The sequence below is a fragment of the Gracilinanus agilis genome, chromosome 1 (assembly GCF_016433145.1).
Source record: "Gracilinanus agilis isolate LMUSP501 chromosome 1, AgileGrace, whole genome shotgun sequence".
NCBI classification, from domain to species: Eukaryota; Metazoa; Chordata; class Mammalia; order Didelphimorphia; family Didelphidae; genus Gracilinanus; species Gracilinanus agilis.
The window spans coordinates 32,483,260-32,505,424 of record NC_058130.1 but is presented as its reverse complement, the minus strand read 5'-3'; the positions used below and the strand labels follow the sequence as shown (position 1 = coordinate 32,505,424).

The window sequence follows — 22,165 nt, the reverse complement described above, 5'->3', positions numbered from 1 at the left end:
TCCTCCTATAAGATTGTCTCATAGGACTGTCATATGGAAAATGGCAGGGTGGTCCATATTACAAGGATCCATTTTTTATATTGGGGGTCTTCCTCATTTTCTCTTTGCATCACAAGGATATTACTAAGACATATGGTCTACATGTCAGTTATCTATTGCTCTTCTCATTTAACAAGCCATCTTATTTTCAAGCATACATTTCTTAGCTGACCTGTATGCTATTAACTTGTTTGCTTGATTGACATCACTTACTCCAACTCTTTTTCAAAGATCCTTACTTGTTATGTATTTCTGCCTGTCCAAAGCCCAACATGTACCCCTCCATTGTTATCTATTTGGTATTTATTTTTAATTCTTTGGGCATGGTATTGTCTCATTCATAAGTATATGAAAATTCTTATAAAAATATTCAAATTAGAAAATGTGTCTATGAGTTAAGTAAAGGAGATTTCCAATTTCCCAAAGGCAATCAAGGTTATGCTCTTCCTATTTAATTCTGGGTCCAAGTTATTGTCCATTTCTACTACCTACTATTATTTCTACTATCAGCAGCTGGTGGTGCAGTGAATAGATGCTGGGCCTCAAGTCAGGAAGATTTGTGTTTGAGTAATGGTTCAGATGTTTATTAGCTATGTAGTTCTGGGCAAGTCATTTAAATTCTGTTTGCCTTGGTTTCCTCAATTGTAAATTAGGGATAACAAAAGCATCTACATCACAGGGTTGCTCATAGGACCAAATGAGATAATATTTGTAAAGAGAATTTAGCACAGAGACTGGAAAAAATGGGCATTATATAAATGCTTATTCCATTCCTCTACTCAATCACTCCAATATTCATGTACAGATGGAATAGATTTATAACTTATCCATTTAATTGTACAACATAAGCTGGAATAACTGGTATTCTCTATCTACTAGAGTTTTCCTGTACAGATGGTTAAGCCAAATGTTGAATAGCTATGGATCTCTTCTAGGTATTTTTGCTGTATTCGAGGGCTAGATGTAATCATCATAATACAATCCACAAATTGGAACATCTAATGGATGTCGTTACCTGCAGAGAATCCCTCTTTAATTTGTAGTCTAAACCAGATCTTCATTAAAATGGTGACAACCATTAGAAAACATACATCTCCCTGTTTTATGTTTCATCTAATATTTCTGATGAGTCTGTTTTATCTCTCATATCTTTCAAAGACCTCAAATTACCTAATGGATAGATAAGAGGTTCCTTGTCAAAAGGAAATCTGTCAGATGATACTTTGTTCTGCTCAATCTAATACTTTATTATGATCAATAATTCAATTCAATGACATTTATTAAGTACTGATCACATGCCAGACTGATACAAATAAGAAAATTAACAATTAAGTGGCTCAGCAGATTGAGATCCAGGCCTAGGGCTCAAGTCTTGTCACAGACACTTCCTAGCTATGTGACCCTGGGTAAGTCACTTAACCCCCATTGCGTAGCCCTTGCTATTCTTCTGCCATGGAACCAATATACAGAATTGATTCTAAGACAGAAGGTTTTGAAAAATAAGAATATGAAAGACAGTGTCTGTCCTCAAGAGTTTACAACCTAATGTGGAAAGAAAATGCACAAAATAAAGCTGAAAAACAATGGGGGAATGGAGTGAAACCACAAAGGGTGCCTGAAATTCAAATCAAACAGAAGTACTGAAGATACATGGATTCCAAATCTTATAGAGCTGCTAATGGAAAGAGGGCAGTTACCTGGAATGTTTGGATCTAAGCACTCTAAAAGGCAAGCTTTGAGAAGAGTTAGTTGCACCACCTTCCTACCTCCAAGTTAGGGAGTAAGAGAGGCTGAAGGAGTTGAGCTGTTATTGAGAATCCGTATTGAATCTAACAGCATGATGATATTTGAAGTGATCAGATTATCTTGGGTAAAGTCCAAAACAAGCAGAGCCTCAGATAGAAAGTGAAGAATTAAGCAGGATATGATGATATTTTCTACATTTTTCAATCATTTAATATGAAACATTGTTAACAAAAGTCTGCTGTTTCTTATTAACACTCTCATTGATCATTCCTCTTTTGTGTTGATATATGTGTGGTTAATTATGAGAAGAGTTAAATGAGAAATTTGGTTTACACAGAAGTAATTATTGATGATATCCTGATTGCTTTTGGGAGGGAGAGGATATTAGTAAGGTTAGAGATTTTATTTCTTATACTTTGATTTTCTTACCTTCTTTTGGATACTTTGTGAATCAATACCCTCACAATTGTGTTGCCTCCTATCTAGGTCTCTTCTGTGTATATTCATGAAGGATAGTATAGCAATTTTCCCCAGAGAGTGCCATTCCTATCTCCTCAAAATGTTCAACCAAGACTTTGGCATGAGAATAATAACTTTAATGTACTCAGCAAGTATGTTATACAAACCTTTGCAGATCTTTTCCATTTTTCTTCTATCTTTCATCCTTCCACTGCCATCCGTAAATGCCCTCAGGTTGATTGCTTTGCTGTGTTGCTTTCTATAAACTAGGTTTATGCTTTTTACTGCTCCTCTTCATGTTATAAGGCAATAATGCTTACAACCCTTCATAAGATTTCACAAATGAGCTTATATTTCAAACTGGGATTGCCTTTGTCTTGCAGCAATTTCAGCCTCACTAAAGCAGAAACTCAAGTGGTTACTGACTGAAGTAGCTATTTTTGGCTTTTTAATCTGCTTTATACCACAAATCATTTACTATGGTTAAATTTCCTTATGTATTCTGCATTTATATCTTTTATTCCATGCATCTCATTTTTTAAACCATCAGTAAGTCACTTAAGTGAATATTAAGCTGTTTTTCAATAAAAAAATCACATTATCTCATTTTTATTCTTCCTTATACTTTTGCACTAATTTTGACCTTTTTTCCCTAAAAATTGATTCAAGAATGACTCTCACAAGACAATAAGTCATTACCTGTCTGTTTAAAACATAATCAGATTCTTTGTGTGTGTGTGTGATATTTTTTTTGTTTGTCATGTCTAGAACGTACCAAGGCTTTTCTCATAGAAAGTACTAATGATGTTTTGGTGTGGTTTACTAGAATTTTATCCTTCTTTTTCCTATTTCATATTTCCTAAGATTTTCTTCACTAGTCTTCCCTATTGTAACTTTTCTATCAAAATCAGCAAGTACCAGAGTAGATACTGATTTAATTTAGAGTGTCATTGAATTGAATTCTTTGCAAAATATTCAACCTCTTTATCTTCTATCAGATATTGGTGCAAAATCTGCAATTATTGACATGGTGGCCTTTTTGTAAATACTTAGAATGAGTACTGCAATCCAAGGTTATCAGGTATCCATGAAAGTTTCTTTTTGGTTGGGCAAATAATTGAAAAGAATAATGTTTTCAACATCTCACACCATTCACCAAGATAAAGTTAAAATGGATATTTGATCTAGAAATCTATAAACAATTTAGGAGATATTGAAGAGGTTACCTGTCAGACTTAGGAATAAGGGAAGAATTTACAACCAAACAAAAGGTGAAAGATATTACTATTTGATTATGTTAAATTAAAAAGGTTTTGTATAAACAAAACCAATGTAACTAATATTAGAAGAAAAAATAACAAATTGGGGTGGGAAATGGATTTACAGAAAGTGTCTCTTAAAAAGGTCTTATTTCTTGGGGGCAGCTGGGTAGCTCAGTGGATTGAGAGCCATGCCTAGAGACGGGAGGTCCTAGGTTCAAATCCGGCCTCAGACACTTCCCAGCTGTGTGATCCTGGGCAAGTCACTTGACCCCCATTGCCTACCCTTACCACTCTTCCACCTATAAGTCAATACACAGAAGTTAAGGGTTTAAAATAAAAAAAAATCTTAAAATAAAAAAAAAGGTCTTATTTCTTAACTATATAGAGAAGTGAGTCAAATTTTTAAGAATACAAAGCATTCCCCAGTTGATAAATAGTCATAGGTTATGAACAGGCAGTACTCCAAGGAAGAAATTACAACCATCTATAGTCATATGAAAAAATGTTCTAAATCACTATTGATTAGAGAAATGCAAATTAAAATAATTCTTAGATACCACCTCATACCTATCAGAGTGACTAATATGGCCAAAAAGGGAAATGATAAATGTTGGAGGGGACGAGGGAAAATTGAGACTGTTGGTGTAACTGTGAAACTGATAAACTACTCTAGAGAACAATATAAAACCACATCCAATGGGCCATAAAACTATGCATATCCTTTGACACAGCAATGCCACTACTGAGTCTGTATCCCAAAGAGATCAGATAAAAGGGAAAGGGCCTACTTGTACAAAAATATTTTTAGCAGCTCTTTTTCTGTATTGGAAAGAATTGGAAAGATGAGAGGGGTATCCATCATTTGGGAAATGGTTCAACAAACTGTGGTATAAGGATGTAATGGGAAACTATTGCACCAAAAGAAATGAAGAATTCCGAAAACTCTGCAAAGACATATGAACTGATGCAAAGTGAAGTAAGCAGAACCAGGAGAATAGTGTATACAGTAACAGAAATATTGTATGATGATCAACTGAAGAATTGGACTATTATCAGCGAAACATGGTTCTAAGATATCCCCAAGAGACTCATGATAAAAAATGTTATCCAAAGTCAAAGAAGAAACTGTTATATTTGATTGCAGATCAAAGCAAGCCATCCTTCAATTTCTTTCTTTCATGAATTTTTAATTGTATATGTAATATGTGTCTTCAGTCAAGATCTAGGTAATATGGAAATATACATTGCATGAAAACAATGCTATAACCTAAATCAGACTGTTTCCACCTCTGGGAGGTGTGGTCAGGAGGAAGGAGAAAATCTGAGTCATAAAATGTCAAAAAACAATTGTCAAAAACTGTAACTGAAAAAATAAAATTCAATAAAATATTCCTTTTTATCTCTCCAAAGAGAAAAAGTAAGTCCATTTAGCTGCCACCTCGTGCTTTCATCTGATTTTGTTTAAAATAGGAATATCAAGATTAATATGAAATAAGTCTCCCAATAGGACTCTAATTGATCATTAGATCACAGAGTACCCAACGGCTAAGTTAAGTTTGTAAGTAAAATAAAACCTGTATATACTTTTTTTAATATTTTATGCTCTCTTTTCTTACATTTGGCACTGGCAACATAGGAGGGGAAAGAGGTCACATGGGGGGGAAACTCTTTTGTATTTTTCTTTGCCTCGTGGGTTGCCATAGACAAAGAATTCAATATCAAAGGGTCATTTTCCTGGGGATAAGCCATTCTGGTGTGGAGAAAGCAGACCCAGTCTGTTTCTGGAAAGTACTATAAAGCATTGCGTGGTAGAAGGTGCTTGAGCTGTTGTTTCACAAGTGTGGAACACTGGATTTCAGAACTCCAGGGTACCTCCATTTCATAAAGAATTGGACATCATAGGGGGATTGTAGAAGATGGATGCTGGAGATCTAAAGACAAAAACAAAGCTTTCCATGTACCCATAAGCTTATAATCAGATAGTGATATTTGCTTCATGATTTTGTTCAATACCGAAAATGAAGTACTTCTGTCTTGGCAAACTGTTCTTGTTCAGATCAAACAATGAACCCAATATTTAAATAATCAGCATTATCTCCACCACTTTCAGGAAAAAATCAATTTTTTTCTCCTTTTCTGATAGACAATCAAGCTTTGAATCATTGTTATTGTGTGGGATAGCACAAATGAAGAATTTCATTTACTCTTATGGGGAGGAGTAAAACTAAGAAATGTTTCTTGTGGTTTCTCCTCACCATTTAAAAATTATCTTTCCATTTTCTTACCATTAGTTTCACTCATGTAGTTCGTGCAAATCATAGGGAGACCTATATATGTCCAGTGCAAAATCTTCATAGATTACGTCAGCAATAGGTGATAGGTATGATAGGTAATCTTTTCCACAAAAACATTTAGTACATAATTATATCTTTAAAAAACTTCTTACTTTCCTTCTTAGAATCAATAATATGTATTGTTTCCAAGGTAGAAGAGTGGTAAGGGATAGGTAAGTGGGAGAAAGTGAGGAAATGTTTGAAGCAAGGGTCTCTCATCCCTAGACCTGGCTCTCAATCCTCTAAGCCACCTGGATGCTCCCCACAATGAAATCTTAAGCACCTACTGTGTGCCAGGCCCTGAGGATATAAGCACAATCAATGAAAAGCCCTCCTTGCAAGGATCTTGTGTTCTACCAAAGCAATTGTAGCAGGTGTTATATCTTGACCTATATTTTTCCACATGGGTCTGTTTTCATGTATTACATTCAAATTAAGAATTGCAGAGTTTTAGGACTCTCTTAAAACAGAGACTGGAGATGCCAACCTAACAAAGGATAGATACTGGATATAAAAGGTAGAGGCGGGGAAAGATAAAACACTGGAAATTTGATAGGGAAGAGGACACAGAGAGAACTGATATACTCCTAGAAAGTAAGAATAACAGAAGGAAAGGAAGAAAGTAGAAAGTACCCAGAAAAAAAGACCAAAAAATAGAAAGAACCTTAGCAACAGGGAGGAAACAGGAGGAAAAAAATAATTGACTTCATTCATAGACAGAGGAATTTAATAGACAGAGATGAAATTGATTGCCTTAACTGGTTAGAGTGGTTTGAAACCAAGAATGGACATCAAAATAGCATGAAAAAAGTCTTAGTAAATCCCAGGGCCATACTTTCTTTTTTTTATTGATTAAGAACATTTTTCCATGGTTACATAATTCATGTTCTTTCCCTCCTCTCCTCTCACCCCCTTCCATAACAACCTGCAATTCTATTGGGTTTTACATGAGTCATTGATCAAGGCCTATTTCCATATCATTGATATTTGCTCTAGGGTGATCTACATCTGCAGTCATATCCCCATTGGTCCATGTGATCAAGCAGTTGTTTTTCTTCTGTGTTTCTGCTCCCCCGGTTCTTTCTCTGGGTGTACATAATGTTCTTTCTCCTAAGTCCCTCAGAAATGTCTTGGATCATTGCATTGCTGCTAGTAGAGAAGTCCATTACTTTGGATTGTGCCATAGTGTATCTGTCTCTGTGTATAAGGTTCTTATGGTTCTGCTCCTTTCACTCTGCATCAATGCCTGGAGATTGTTCCAGTTCACATGGAATTCCTCCAGTTCATTATCCCTTTTAGCACAATAATATTTCATCACCCACAGATACCACAATTTGTTTAGCCATTCCCCAGTTGAAGGGCATCCTCTTATTTTCCATTTTTTTTTTGCCACCACAATGAGTGAAGCTATAAATATTTTTGCATGAGTCTTTTTCCTTATTATCTCTTTGGGGTATAAACCTAGCAGTGGTATGGCTGGATCAAAGGGAAGGCAGTTTTTTAAAGCCCTTTGGGCATAGTTCCAAATTGCCATCCAGAATGGTTGGATCAATTCACAATTCCACCAGCAATGCATTAATGTCCCTATTTTGCCACAATCCTTGCAACATTTATTACTTTTCTTTGCTGCCTTGTTAGCCAGTCTGTGTGAAGTGGTACCTCAGAGTTGTTTTGATTTGCATTTCGCTAATTATAAGAGATTTAGAGCACTTTTTCATATACTTATTGTTAGTTTTGATTTCCTTATCTGGAAATTGCCTATTCATACCCCTTGCCCATTTATCAGTTGGGGAATGGCTTGATTTTTTGTACAATTGATTTAGCTCCTTATATATTTGAGTAATTTGTCAGAGGTTTTTGTTATAAAGATTTTTTTCCCAATTTGTTGTTTCCCTTCTTATTTTGGTTGCATTGGTTTTGTATGTACAAACCCTTTTTAATTTAATGTAATCAAAATTATTTATTTTATATTTTGTATTTGTTTTTATCTCTTGCTTGGTCTAGAAATCTTTCCTTTCCCAAAGTTCTGATAGGTATACTATTCTGTGTTCATCTAATTTACTTTTAGTTTCCTTCTATATATTCAATTCATTCACCCATTCTGCATTTATCTTGGTGTAGGGTGTAAGATGTTGAACTAAACCTAATATCTCCCATATTGTTTTCTAGTTTTCCCAGCAGTTTTTGTCAAATAATGGATTTTTGTCCCCAAAGCTGGAATCTTTGGGTTTATCATACACTGTCTTGCTGAGGTCATTTAACCTGAGTATTTCCACTGATCCTCCCTTCTGTCTCTTCACCAGTACCATATTATATTGATGACCACTGCTTTAGAATACAGTTTAAGGTCTGAAACTACCAGGCCCTCCTCCTTCACATTTTTTTTCATTATTTCCCTTGATATTCTTGATCTTTTGTTCTTCCAAATGAACTTTGTTATAGTTTTTTCTAATTCAGTAAAAAAAGTTTCTTGGTAGTTTGATAGGCATGGCACTGAATAAGTAAATTAATTTGGGTAGGATTGTCATTTGTATTATGTTAGCTTGTCCTATCCATGAGTAACTAATGTTTTTCCAATTGTTTAGATCTAGTTTTAATTGTGTGGACAGTATTTTGTAGTTGTGTTCATATAATTCCTGTGTTTGTCTTGCCAAATAGATCCCTAAGTATTTTATATTGTCTAGGGTGATTTTAAATGGAATTTTTCTTTCTAACTTTTGCTGCCGGGATGTGTTGGAAAAATATAGAAATGCTGATGATTTATGTGGGTTTATTTTGTATCTTGCAACTTTGCTAAAGTTGTTGATTATTTCCACTCCCTTCTTAGTTGATTCTCTAGGATTTTTTAAATAGACCATCATATCATCTGCAAAGAAGAATTGCTTGGTCTCCTCATTGCCTATTTTAATACCTTCAATTTCTTTTTCTTCTCAATTGCTACTATTAGTGTTTCTAGTATCATGTTAAATAATAGAGGCGATAATGGGCTTCCTTGTTTCACTCCTGATCTTATTGGGAAGGCTTCTAATTCATCCCCATTGCAGATGATGCTTGCTTATGGTTTTAAATATATACTGTTCATTATTTTTAGGAATGGTCCTTCTATTCCTATACTTTCTAGTGTTTTCAATAGGAATGAGTGTTGTATTATGTCAAAGGCTTTTTCTTCATCTATTGAGACAATCATGTGATTTTTGTTTGTTAGCTTGTTAATATGGTCAATTATGTGGATAGTTTTCCTAATATTGAACCATCCTTGCATTCATGGTATAAATCCCACTTGATCATAATGTATAACCCTCATGATCACTTGCTGGAGTCTTTTTGCTAGTATTCTGTTTAAGATTTTTGCATCTATGTTTATTAAGGAGATTGTTCTGTAGTTTCCTTTCTCTGTTTTTGATCTGCCTGGTTTTGGAATCAGTACTATATTTGCGTCATAAAAGGAATTTGATAGAACTCCTTCCTTGCTTATTTTGTCAAATAGTAATGGATTTGTTGTTCTTTGAATGTTTGATAGAATTCACTTGTGAATCCATCTGGCCCTGAGGATTTTTTCATAGGGTGTTCTGTGATTGCTATGGCCATGCATCTTTGAATCCATTATATTTAAGGTGGTGGTAGACCTCCATGTTTTGCTCTAGCTATATTTTTATCAAGCCACCTACACCCTTCCCTTTTTACCTTTTCCTCTTGCAACAAAAATCAAAGCATTTGCCATTACATAAAAAAGGCTTGTCAATCAACTGCCCTTTGACTTCACTCAAAATCCCTGTGAATTCCTACACCAAAATATCTTATTTAGACACTTCTTCCCTATATATGTAGTCTCCCTCTATGAGAACATATACTCCTTGAGGGCAGTTACTCTTTATCCTCTGTGTCTCTAGTGCTTAACACTGTACTTGGCACAGTGTAAGTGATTAATAACTCTTTGTTCATTCAATAAGTCCAGTCCTTATGAGAATGATCAGTTAGTGATACAATCTCCAACATGAATAAGGCTGGGGACCTTGCTTCTGGAATAGCTATGATGATGTCTAAAGGAAACACCTTGGAGCCTTTGCAGAGATTCTGTAACTGATATTGGCTGTCTAATCATGTGGTGAAAAGGAGATTCTTTGAAATAAGGAAGACAATACAGTGGGAGATCAGTGAATAAGTCCAGTCCCTATGATCTTGGACAGAGTTAATCAGTGTGAGAGGCTAATGCAGTTTCCTACAAGGAAGAGGCTGGGGAGTCTGCTTCCAGTAGACTCACGATGATATCTAATGGGAGAACCTTGAAGTTACTTTAGAAAATGTGTAGACAATATATAACAGATTCCAGGCTTCTTACCATGTGGTGAGTGGGAACCTTATTGATTGGTTGTGGCTGAAGAATTGGATTTGTAAATCACTTGAAATGGAAATTTCAAAATGCCTGAATTAACCTGTTTCTCTGTATTGGCTGGGCCTCTTCTTTGCACCTGATGTTTTTGAAGAAAGGTGATGTTGCAAAGGGAGAGATCTTGGGCCCTTTCATTATCTGAGGTTGGCATGTGACCCTGAGAAAACAGGTTTCCATCTTTTAAGAAGCTTAATCTAGAGGTTATGATCTGGTGGTTTTGAAAAGTCAGGAGAATAAGCATTCCAAATGTCTGAGGATCTATGTGTTCAGGAATCAGTTCTATGACATATTTTGTAGGCAGTTCAGAAACATTGCCCTCAAAAGCCGGGACATTAGGGACTCAGAAGCAGGGACCCAGCAGATAGCTAGGATTAAGACATAACCTCAAGGGGTTACGCTGAATATTTTTTCAGTTATAATTCATCTTTGTTGGGAAAATCCAGATATTAAATTTGTTCTTTCAGTCTTTGGTTTTTTCATTTTTACAAAATCAAAAAGGCACATAAAAACTTTCCCCGAAGACAGATGTATACAGGCAGCTTCATTCCCCTACTCTTTTTTTTCCTCACATGTTTTTTTTTTCCTTCTTTCCTACCAGAGTAAAATTTTGCATTCCAAGGCTGAATTACACAAAGAGGTGGTGATGGATGCAGAATATGTGGGATGGTCCATAATTTGCAATACTGGGAGACTAGTAGTAGGTTTCTTCTGATGATAAGCTTTCTGACTTCATCATACACAAAGATAAGGAGAGAGTAAGGACATAAAATTGGTATGATCAATGATATATAGAAATTATTCTAAGTCTGTGCCTTCTCTCCCCAGAGATCAAGGAGGTATGGAGAATGTGCCCTAAAAGTATTGAGGAGGTGGGAAATGTATACACCTGTTCTTCCTATATTTTTAAAGCAAACACTACGTTTTAAAGGTTAATTGATATCACTTAGTGAAAGGAAGTGGAGTATTCTTCACTGGTGGCTAACAATGGACACCAACACCTGGAATGGGGACTTGAGTCAATAGAATTAGAGAGAAGAGACCTCAGCCCTCAGGTGTACTCCTAGAAGCTTGAGGTAGGGATAGTGAGCCACTAGCATACTGGATACACATTCATTCATCCCTTGGAACCCATAATGGACTGTACATGTTCCATTGGAATCAATTGTTTCCATTCTTCTGTTCTGTCCAGGAAGTCGAAAAACATTCTTGGGGTAGGTATTCCTTAACTAACTTGGGGATCTGAAGGATATTAGTGATTCTACAAGAGGGACTTTCCTCATTTTCTTCTTCCCCTTTCCCTTTGCCCCTCCCTCTTTCTGTCCCCACTTTTCTCCTTTCCTTTCTCTCTCTCCCTTTTCCTCTCCTTCTCGCTTCCTCACCTCGTTCCTCCTCCCTTTCCCCCATCCCCTCTTCCTTTTCTTTTCCCTCTTCCTCCTCCTATTTTTGCCTCCTTGGTTCTTTTCCCTTTTTCCTCCTCTACCCTCCACAGATTTTCTCCTCCTCCTCCTCCTCCCCCTTCTTCTCCTCCCCACTCCCGCCTCCTGCCCCAGGGGACCAGCCCCAGCTCAGTGGCCCTCCGCCTACTTTCCTGACTAAGATGGCGTCCCCCGTGGCAGCTCAGGCCGGGAAACTTCTGCGGGCAGCGTGGGCGCTCCGACCGTGCCTCCCCTTGGGCCAGTCCCAGGTGAGTCAAGGTCTGGCTGGGCCAAGGCCGGGCCGCCCCAATCCGCCTTCCTCCTGCCTGCGGGGCGACCTGTGGCCCACCTCCCAGCTCCCGCCCCACTGCAGCCTCCTTTCTGTCCCTCTGCGGGAAGCCGTGGGCTGCCCCGGAGCTGGGGAAGTCCGGGTACCCAGCCCCCTCCCAGGCTCCAGCCACTACCCGCATCCCATCCCTTCCCCTGGGCGCACTTTCTACATGCAATTAAAAGATTACATGTAGAAGGAACCCATTGCCACCGAGGCTGGCGGGTACCCGGCCAAGCTTCCAACTTGGCAGACACGTGTTCTTAAAGCTGCTCCTAGAAGCACTGAGGGCAAAGCTCCGGGAGGAAGGGCTTGCACAGTGTCTTTGCCACTGATCGCTGCCCCTCTAACCAGGGCCAAATCCTCCCCTGGCGCCGGGCGTCAGTTTCCTCCCCCTAAAATGATGGGTTTGGACGGGACAATCAGCTGCACAGAATCTCAGGAAAGATGCCCAGAATATAGAGAGGAAGGGGTGGGGGCTTTCCTCCAGGACTGCTGCTGCTGCTGCCACCACTAAACTTTCCTTTAATCTGGGATCCAGGAAATGCTCTGAAAAGCGAGTATAAAAAGAAAGCAGCAGCAGCAGCAGCAGCAGCAGATTCCAAACGCGTCTTGGAGCCTGACTTCTGCGTAGTTTCACTTTTCACAGGCCACGTAGTTTACAGACTCCAGAAGCTTGTGGGTACAAGCAGGAAGGATTGTGATTTCAGAATTCACTTAGTGATTGATGATGAAGAAAAGGAAAATGAGGTTTTCTTCTTTATTTGAAAGGCAGGACAGTCAGTAACTCACACGGATCAGAAATGTCCTTGTCCAGTCTCTCATTGCTAATTAATGAGTGCAGAATTAGGTCTCATGCAATTTTAACCAGGATATACACATTATGGTTTTTAAGAAAATTAAAAAGTAACTGCTAATGATTTTTGAGTTTCTCTTAGCTTTAGCTAATCATGACATCTGCAAGCAACTTGCTTCGTTTTTTCTGTTTTTTTTTTAAAATGTAAATTTCAAAAAGCGATCATTCATATCACTGTAATGTATGACAGTAAAGTGGGATTCAAAAAAAGGAAGGCATTTCTCATCTAATTAAAATCCCTGGCAACTATTGTAATCAAGTAAAAAGAATACCTTCAGGTGATCAAATCCTATTCATTATTTAAGAGTTATAAAAATGAACAAGTGCATTTCTAATGGTTAAAATAGATTTGAGTGGATAATATAAAAAGGAAAGCTGAACATTCTGAAAAGGTACTAAGAAATGCACAAAACTATTGGGATACTTATGAGACTGTGAGCTCCGTGAGGGCAGGGGAAATGTACTGTCTTTGTGTCCCCTATATAATTGAGATGAGACTTGAATTTAGGAATTGCTCAATAAAGCTTTGTTGATTTGAACTGAATTGTGGAGAGTTATTTTCAGATGAAGCTGGGTAAGTTTAATGTTGGAAACAACTAAAGGCGCCCTGGGCTCAAGGTTAAGAGGATTCTTTTGTAGTTATAGAAGACTGATCTCATTATTCTGATTTATGTCCATCATGATGATTGATTGTTACCCTACAGGCACAAAAGAAAAATCTGAAAGTAAGATAAGGGAAATTCTGAATGAGAAGTATGTTATACAGATATATCACTTCAAAGAGTAGACATTCAGTGTGTGAATTCTTAAGCATTTATTAAGCACCTACTCTAATCCAAGCACATTTTAAAATACTTTCAGTAAAAAAGAAAAGTAAGAGAAGAAGACCCAGGATCAGTAAATAAACATTTATTAAATATCCACTGTAAAGAGGCACTGTTTTAAGCCCTGGTGATAAAGATGTTCAAAGTGGTGACTTAGCGAAGTCCCATGGTACTGCAGCCTGGTGAGAAAAGAGAGCTTCATTCTATCCTTAAATGGAGATTTGAAGTTCATGACTCCACCCTTCAATCACAGGGAAAGCAGGTTATGGTGGTAATAAGGATGAGTTGGAGTACCAAGGCAGATAGGATAGGATGATGTGATTCCTTCCCCCCAACCCCACCAAATAATGAACTTTCTGGGATGTCTTATTGGAGTCCCAGAGTAGTGCAGCCCACTGAGAAATGATCTGGATGAGGAGACTGAGAGACTGAGAAGTGGTCAAAGAAGCAGGAGAGGAACCAAGAGAGAGAGTAATTGTCATGAAAAACAGAAGAGAGTATCAAGGAGAAATGGGCAATCCACTGTGTCAGAAACTGAAAGAGGTCTAGAAAGAATCTGGATTGAGAAAAGGCCATTCCATCTGATGATTAACAGAACACAGATAACTTTGGAAAGAGCATTTACAATTGAATGATGGGATCCTAAAGCAGACTACAAGGATTTAAGAGGAGAGTGAGAAGAAAGGACATTGAGGCATCAATTATAGATCACCTTCTCTGAGGAGTTAAGCAATGAAAAGTAGAAAAAAAGAAGTAACAGTTCAGTTGAGGATACATATTCAAGGAGTTGAATCCTTTTTCCCTGTTTCAGTTTCAGAGGAAGCTCTTCTCTTGCTTAGTCTTCTTTTTACCCCCAATATTGCCAAAAAGGGGAAATAAAGGAAAGAAGTAAATGTGGGAAGGGAAAGAAAAAAGAATTCTTGGTTGTAGGGCAATGTGGTGTGATAGTCAATTACTGAAATTAAGAACTGGGCTCAAATCTCGTCTCTGACACTTACTTGCTGTGAGACATATGGCCCAAGTTTCTTAACTTCTCAGGGTATTAGATAACTCACCAAAACAATGTAAGTTGAAGAACAGTTATAAATCTGCTTTGGTAGAGTGTTTTTTCATCTAGATTCCCTATGCAATTAAATTACAGTTTTGGTTTTCCTCTATTTCCAAATAAATAAGAGCAGTGGAAAGAACTCTAAGCTTGGCAGGATAAAATGAGATAATATATGTAAAGCACTTTGCAAACCTTTAAAAGCTCTGTAGAAGTGATAGCTATTAATACTTTTGGTGTTATAGGGCTGGGATTTGCCTTATGTGACCATCTAAATTTTTTCATTTTCCTTGTGGCATGATAAGACATGAATGGCCTTTATCTTAAAGCTTTCCATGGGAAGAGATTTCCCAACAAATATTCTATTCTTTCACAAATCTTATGGGAACAAATTCTTTATAAACATAGTAGGACCAGGGTCATTTTCTTCAACTCTTATATTTCAATGAAAATAAAACTGAGATGCAAGTTCATAGGGGTCATGAGGTCAGATTTGAACCCAGGTCTGTATTTGTTGGTCTAATACTCTTTTCGCTGCCCTATTTGTACTATGTAAATTTTTTTAAATTATTTTAATTACATGTAGAAAAAGTTTTTAGTAATTGTTTTGTGGCTTCTTACAATCCAAATTCTTGCCCTCGCTTCCTCTCCGGGATGGTAAATAATATGATAAAGGTTATACTCTGTAAATCTTGTGTGATACCATCTTACCTTTCTTTCTCTTTGGTCTTCAATACTTATGTTTATTTGGCAGAATCTTGGAGTCTGGGAGACTTTAGAGTCTGTCTAGTCTATCAACAGACATGATTGTCCTCCAACATCTACAAAGAATAGTCAGTCCTACAGACTTTGCTTAAAGACCTGATGAAGGGGGAAGCCATTCATGCCCTCTCTCCCAAGTTGTTCTATTTAGAGCTGGCTCTCAAATATCTAATCTTCCATAGTCCTCTTCTCTAGGATAAATAAGCCAGCTCCCTTCAACCTTTGTTTCCGGGGGCGTTCTGTAAATCTGGATAACTCTGATGTCCCTGCAACTCAATGTAATCATTTGCTCCCAAACAGAACAACTGTTTGGGACTGAGAAAGGTCATTAGAGGGCCCCATGCTATGCTGTCCTGAACACACTGTCTCCAGCCCAAAGAACAGTAGTATATTGTGGGTGTACAGTAAGACATAGAAGAGTGATTCCTTGATGGGAAATAGGTTAAACCTATTTTCTGCATGTAGAATCCCATTTATCTGCCTCTTTTAACAACGATTTGGCTAACTGCACTCTACATTCATTAGCAATACTTCCCCCCCCCCTTAAAACCCTTACCTTCCATCTTAGTATTAATTTTAAGACAGAAAAGCAGCAAGGATTAGGCATTTGGGGTCAAGTGACTTGACTGGGGTCACACAGCCATCAAGTATATGAGGTCAGATTTGAATCCACGTCCTTCCTACTCCAGACCTGGCACTCTTACCACTGTGCTTCCTAGCTGTCCCGCATTAGCAATATTTTTAAGCACAGTCTAGTTACATATTAATTTTTGGTCCAATTCCTCATTCTTTTTAATTCAGTAAAGTCTTAATAAGGGCAAAAGGATACAAATATAAATCTTTTACCCAGTTCTGGCCACATGGAGCTAATATTCTTCCTTTGAGTTATAGTATATACCTGGATGAGTAAATATAAAATATTTAGGAAGAGAGAGAGAGAGTCAAGAACAGACCCTGCCACATAGTAAGCACTTAATAAATGCTTCTTGATGTGCCACCTGATATTTGAGTTGAACTTGGAAAATAGTGAGGAATCCCAGGAGGCTAAGGTCAGGGGGAGATCATGGCCAACAGAGAGAAGAACCATCTTTGCAAAGGCACAGGAACAGGAGGTGGTATTCATTTTCTGTTTTGTGAAACATGGAATCCTTTCATCTTTATAATTACATATTTCATATATGTTGATACTTTAGGACAGTGATGGGCAAACTACAGCCCATGGGCCAGACGCAGCCCTCTGAAAGGTTCTATCCCCACTGAGCAACATTATGCCTAATCTGAAGAATCCGATGAGTAGGATACAACAATGAAACTTGGAAAGAGTTGCCTTAGAAACAGCCTGACAGATGAGCATTTCCTTTCCTTTGGCCCCCTCTTTAAAAAGTTTGCCCATCACTGCTTTAGGATAGTAGTTTTGCTCAGGTAGTCAATGACCTCCTCCATGTGGGTACTCATTCCAGGGGTGCAGTCTGCAGTCCCTTCTCCTTTTCATCCTATCTTCATCTTGTCCATGGCTTCCTAGAAATCTTCCATATGGGCCCAACCCAACCAAATGGAAGCCTTCTTTTGATATTTACATACAGAGGCATTGTGTATTCCATAATGGATCTAGTTTTATTTTGATTTTTTATTCAGTAAAGATTTGGGAAACAACAGTGAGAAAAACAAATATTATAAAAGAAAACAGGTTAAACCTTTGCCCCTTGCTGTTGTAGACTTGAAAACTGATGACTCTGGCTTAATTTTCTACCCTCTCTTTGAGAAGGGGGGCAGATAGAAGGGGAGGATGGATGCTTGCCTTATAGGAGTGAAGGACCAAAGGTTATGTGCAAGTTCTTATCAGCTAAATGAGGTTACACAAACTGCATTGTAATGTTGCAACCTACCTAGCAGGTTTCTTGCCCAGATGAATAAATACTTTTTTCCCCTTTTTAAATGAAGTGTAACAGCAATTTCAGCTGTTTGAGCAGGCAATTCATCGCCCAGGATTTAGGAGGAAAACTGTTGACCTTTTGTGTTTGAGACCTGATCTGTGATATTCCCTTCATTGTAAGCTGCCTGATAGAGGGTCAGGGAGGGCAGAGAACACCTAGTTCTTGTGTCCTTGTATCTACTTCAGTGACACAAACACCCTGTACTTTGTATGTAGTAAGTGCTTAATAAATGCATGCTGACTACATGCTTGTAGAATCAACAGAAGGGCAGGTTTTGGTTGAATTGAAGGAAAAATTTTGTAACAGTTGGAACTACTCCAGGACCTAATGAGTTCTTAATCATTGGAGGGCTTCAGGTAGTGGCAAGAGAAATTCCAACGGTGTTATAGAAAGAATTTTTGGTCAGGTAAGGGTATTGGACCAGATGAAAGGATTAACCAGTCGTGTAAACTCTTGAGATTTCAGTTCCACCATCTATTAAATCGAATTGTAGTCCTTCAATGATCCTCTGCGTTTAGTACTGTTCTTGGTATATAGTAGGTGCTTAATAAATGTTTACTAATTGATTGACCCACTTGAGATTACCTCCCAGAAGGACATCAAATCTAATCTTATTTAATCAATATCACTATTAATATTTATCTATATCTATATTAATAAATCTCTCTAACAATATCTCTGCTTCTCTATCTCTTAACAACTATTTCTACCTCTATCTGTAATAATAATAGTAACAGATACTTATGTAGTGCTTCCTATAAATCAGATACTGAGCTAAGGCTTTATAAGTATTATCTTATTTGATCGCCATAACAACCTTTTGAGATATGTGCAATTATTATCCCCATTTTACAAATGAGGAAACTGAGGCAAACAGAGCAGAAGGCCACATTTGAACTTAGATCTTCCAGACTTCAAACTCACCACTTAATCTGCTGGGTCACCCAATTCTATCTCTATCTCTCCATCTCTGTCTTTATCTCTATCTCTATTATCTATTTCTAAATCTCTATTGGTGTAGTTATTTGCATATTATCTGCCCATTAGAGTGTAATTGATTTGAAGGCAGGAGCCATTTTTTTTTGCCTTTCTTTGTACTCCCATTGGTTAGTACAGTGCCTAGCCCATAATATGTACTTAAGTTTTTTGTTGATTCAAAAATATACTGATTCAAGGTTCCTTGTTTCTAAATCTTTAATTTTTTTTATTCTTCAATTTTTGACTTCCCTTCCAACTCTTAGGTTCCATGATTCCAAGTGTCTCAGTAATCATGGCAGCTCCTATTTAAATGGCACTTAAAGTTTTCCATTTATTTTACAAACTTTATCTCTGATGATTTGTGTTCTTTCCTACAGGGTGGGCTAGGACTAAGAGCACACTGGAGTTGGAGTCAGAAGGGCTGGGTTCAAATCCTGCCTTTTACAATTCCTTGCTTTCTGACTTTGATTCCATTCATTTATCTTGCTGGGCCTCAGTTTTCTTACTGAGGGAATCAAACTAGATACATTTTATTTTCCCTTCTGTTCTTAAGTCTATGATGATCTGGTCCTGATTCTGAAAATAAGTTCTATTGATGCATTGTAGCAAGCACTGACATTTTAGAAAGAAAAGTTTATCAGTTTTCTTGGCTAATTTGTCCTATGTTTACACCTCATTTGGTGGTGAGCTGCCCTATAAGTCATTTTCTGACTCTTGATAGACAGCTCATCTCAGGAGCTTTAAGAGATAAATAGCAGTAAATTCTTAACATGTATATTCTTTTATTTAAAGCCTTTTGAACCTGGCTCTAAACTACCCTTCCAGCCTTACTCCAGTACATCTGTTTGTTTCATGTGCTCCATGGTCCAGCCAGTGTGAGGACCATATTGTTGATGCTCACACAAGATAGTTAGACTCCCCTCTCTAGACTGTCCCTCATTCCAGTAAACATGCCTGCCTCATCTTCACATCTTAGAATCTCAGGAAAGCTCCTCTCAAATGCCACCTCCTCCATGAGGCCATTCCTGATTTTCTTCAGGTGCTAATGCCTCCCACCCCAAATTATTTGTATACATTGTGTTTGTATATCAAGTATTCTTAGGTATCTTTTCCCCTAAGGAGAATGTTGTTTGTAGAGGGCAAGAACTTCATTTTTTTTCTTCTTCTTTGTGTCCCCAGTGTCTATAATAGAGTCTGATGCATAGTAGATGTTCACTGAATACTTTGATTGACTTATGAAACCCTTGACTAGTTTGTGCTTATTTCTGCTGTCCTCAGCAGACTTTGTAAGAATTCATCCTTTGCCATGTCCCAATAATGTATCATGAACAAGGTTTGGGACAATTTATCTCATTTAGTGAATCTATATGATTATAGATATAGACCTGGAAGAGACCTTAGAAATAGATCATCTACAACAATTCTCTTTTGTACAAATGGAGTAACTGAGGCCAAGAATCATTAAATTAATTGCTTATGGACCCCATGATAGTGAGGCAAGATTTGAACCAAGTTGGTGGACTCCAAATCCAGTGCTTTTCTTCCCTGTATCATGAAGCCTACCTTAAATTGAAGGGATTTGATGAAGAGATCTCCGAAGGCTCATTGGGCTCAAGATCTATGATCCTATGAATTCCAGCAAGGATTTCACCATTCTATTTTCTATGCTTTCCACATCATCCTCAGCCCTACTTTACCCTCCTGCAGTAGAGCTGAATTTAGGACTGCCAGCCAGTAAGAGCAGATTCTGCTTCCTGATCTGATCTTTGCTGAAATAGCTGGATGGGACACTCCTGGTCTTTTTTGTCTTTTGTTCCTGTCCTCTCTCATTTCTTTTTTTTTTTTTTTGGGGATCTGACTTTTATTTTTTTTCTCCTTGCCCTTATCTTCTCTCTTCTGACTTTTGGCAATCCCATTTGCATCAGGGGATCTCAGCTGTCCTTTGTCAGAGTCTAGTCCTTTTGAATGGCAAGTGTGGCCTAATGAAAAACACTGGGAAGCTCCAGATGAGATGCTGACAAGTCTGTTGAATGATCTGGTTTGAACTTAAGCAAGCAAACAGAAAACCTTCCTGATTTATAGTTACCTGAGAAAAAGATACCAAGTCTAAGAAGAATCTATTAAAATTTAATTTTTACAGAGAACAAATGCGATGGAAAATTGAGGCAGCTATCTAGAAGATGGCTTTAGTTCCCTGCCCCTATGTCCTCTGGAAACTGACTTTGGAAAGAAACAGCTATCCTCGCGTGATTGATCCAGGCTTACTGTCTACATTGATCAAATTCACTGAATGATTGTTTGTGACAGTTAGATGGCACATAGGATAGAGTGTAGGCCTGGAGTCCTGAAGACCTGAGTTTGAATTTCCTCTCCAGCACTTACTAACTGTGTGAACCTGGGAAAATCACTAAATCTCTCTTAGTCTCAATTTTCTCATTTGTAAAATAATGATAATAGAGGAGAGGAAAAGGGTATTTTTGAAGCACCTACTACAAGTCAGGCATTGTGCTAAGGACTTTACAGATATCTCATTTGATCCATATAACACCCTATAAAGTAGTTAATATAATTATTTTCATTTTATATTTGAGACAACTGAGATAGAGGGTGGTTAAATGATTTGCCCAGAATTACACACCTAGTAAATGTCTGAGGGTTTCAAATTCATCTTCTTGATTCTAAGCCTAATGCTCTACCCAGTGCATCACCTAATTGTCCCTATTTCCCAAGCTTATTATGAAAACACACACACACACACACACACACACACACACACTGCTTTGCAAATGTTATGACTTTTTAATTATTATTGTTATTGTTATTATTGTTATTGTTATTATTATTATTATTATTATTTTAGTTACTACAATATGCATTATCTTAGGAGTATAGATAAAGGGCTACAGTGGTTGGTAATCCTCTGGCCCAAGTGTTTTAAATTGGTCTGCATGTCCTGGACCCCTTTGGCAACTGAATAAAGCCCATGGGCCCCTTCTCAGAATAATGTTTTTAAAATACATAAAATAAAAAATATAGGATTACAAAGGAAACAAATTATACTGAAATAACGATGCATAATCCCAGCCAAGATCATGGACTCCTTTGAAATCTCTTGACGGACTCCAAAAGAGTTTATAGAACCCAAATTAAGGACACATACTCTAGTCCAATATTTCATTTTTTTTTCTTTTTAGATGAGGAAACAGATTTAGAGAGTATAACTTGCCCATCCAATAGTAAGTTTAAAAAAGAAAGAATTTAAACTCATCTTCTGATTCCATAATACAGTCTTCTTCCCATTGTACCATACCATCTCTTTGATTGTGATGAAAAGTTGATCATAATCCTCTAGAACAGTGATAGGCAAACTTTTTAAAGAGGGGGCCAAAGGAAAGGAAATGCTCATCTGTCCATCTGTTTCTAAGGCAACTCTTTCCAAATTTCACTGTATTGTATCCTACTCATTGTATTCCTCAGATTAGGAATAATGTCCCAAGGCAGGAGAGAACATTTCTGGGGGCTACATCTAGTTTGCCAATCACAGCTCTAGAACAATACTCACAACCATAGGTAGAGAAATGTTCTCTTTGATATGCACATATTACTGAAATAAAGTGTTTCTTTTTTCTTTTAAACTTTTTCTTTTATTTTTTAGAATATTTTTCCATGTTTACCTGATTCATTTTCTTTCTTTTTCTCTTTCCTTCCTTCCTTCCTTTCTTCCTTCCTTCCTTTCTTCCTTCCTTCCTTCCTTCCTTCCTTCCTTCCTTCCTTCCTTCCTTCCTTCCTTTTTT

The 22,165-nt window shown here is 37.5% G+C and overlaps 1 protein-coding gene across 1 annotated transcript in view; it reads left to right on the top strand.

The window, feature by feature from the left end:
• The first annotated feature begins 11,826 nt into the window (after positions 1 to 11,826).
• The window catches only part of SUCLG2 (succinate-CoA ligase GDP-forming subunit beta), a 359,237-nt gene continuing 348,898 nt past the window's right edge, over positions 11,827 to 22,165 (top strand). Inside the window, exon 1 of the mRNA XM_044675780.1 lies at positions 11,827 to 11,913. Coding sequence (XP_044531715.1) covers positions 11,827 to 11,913 — 87 coding nt within the window. The remainder of the gene's footprint in view (positions 11,914 to 22,165) is intronic.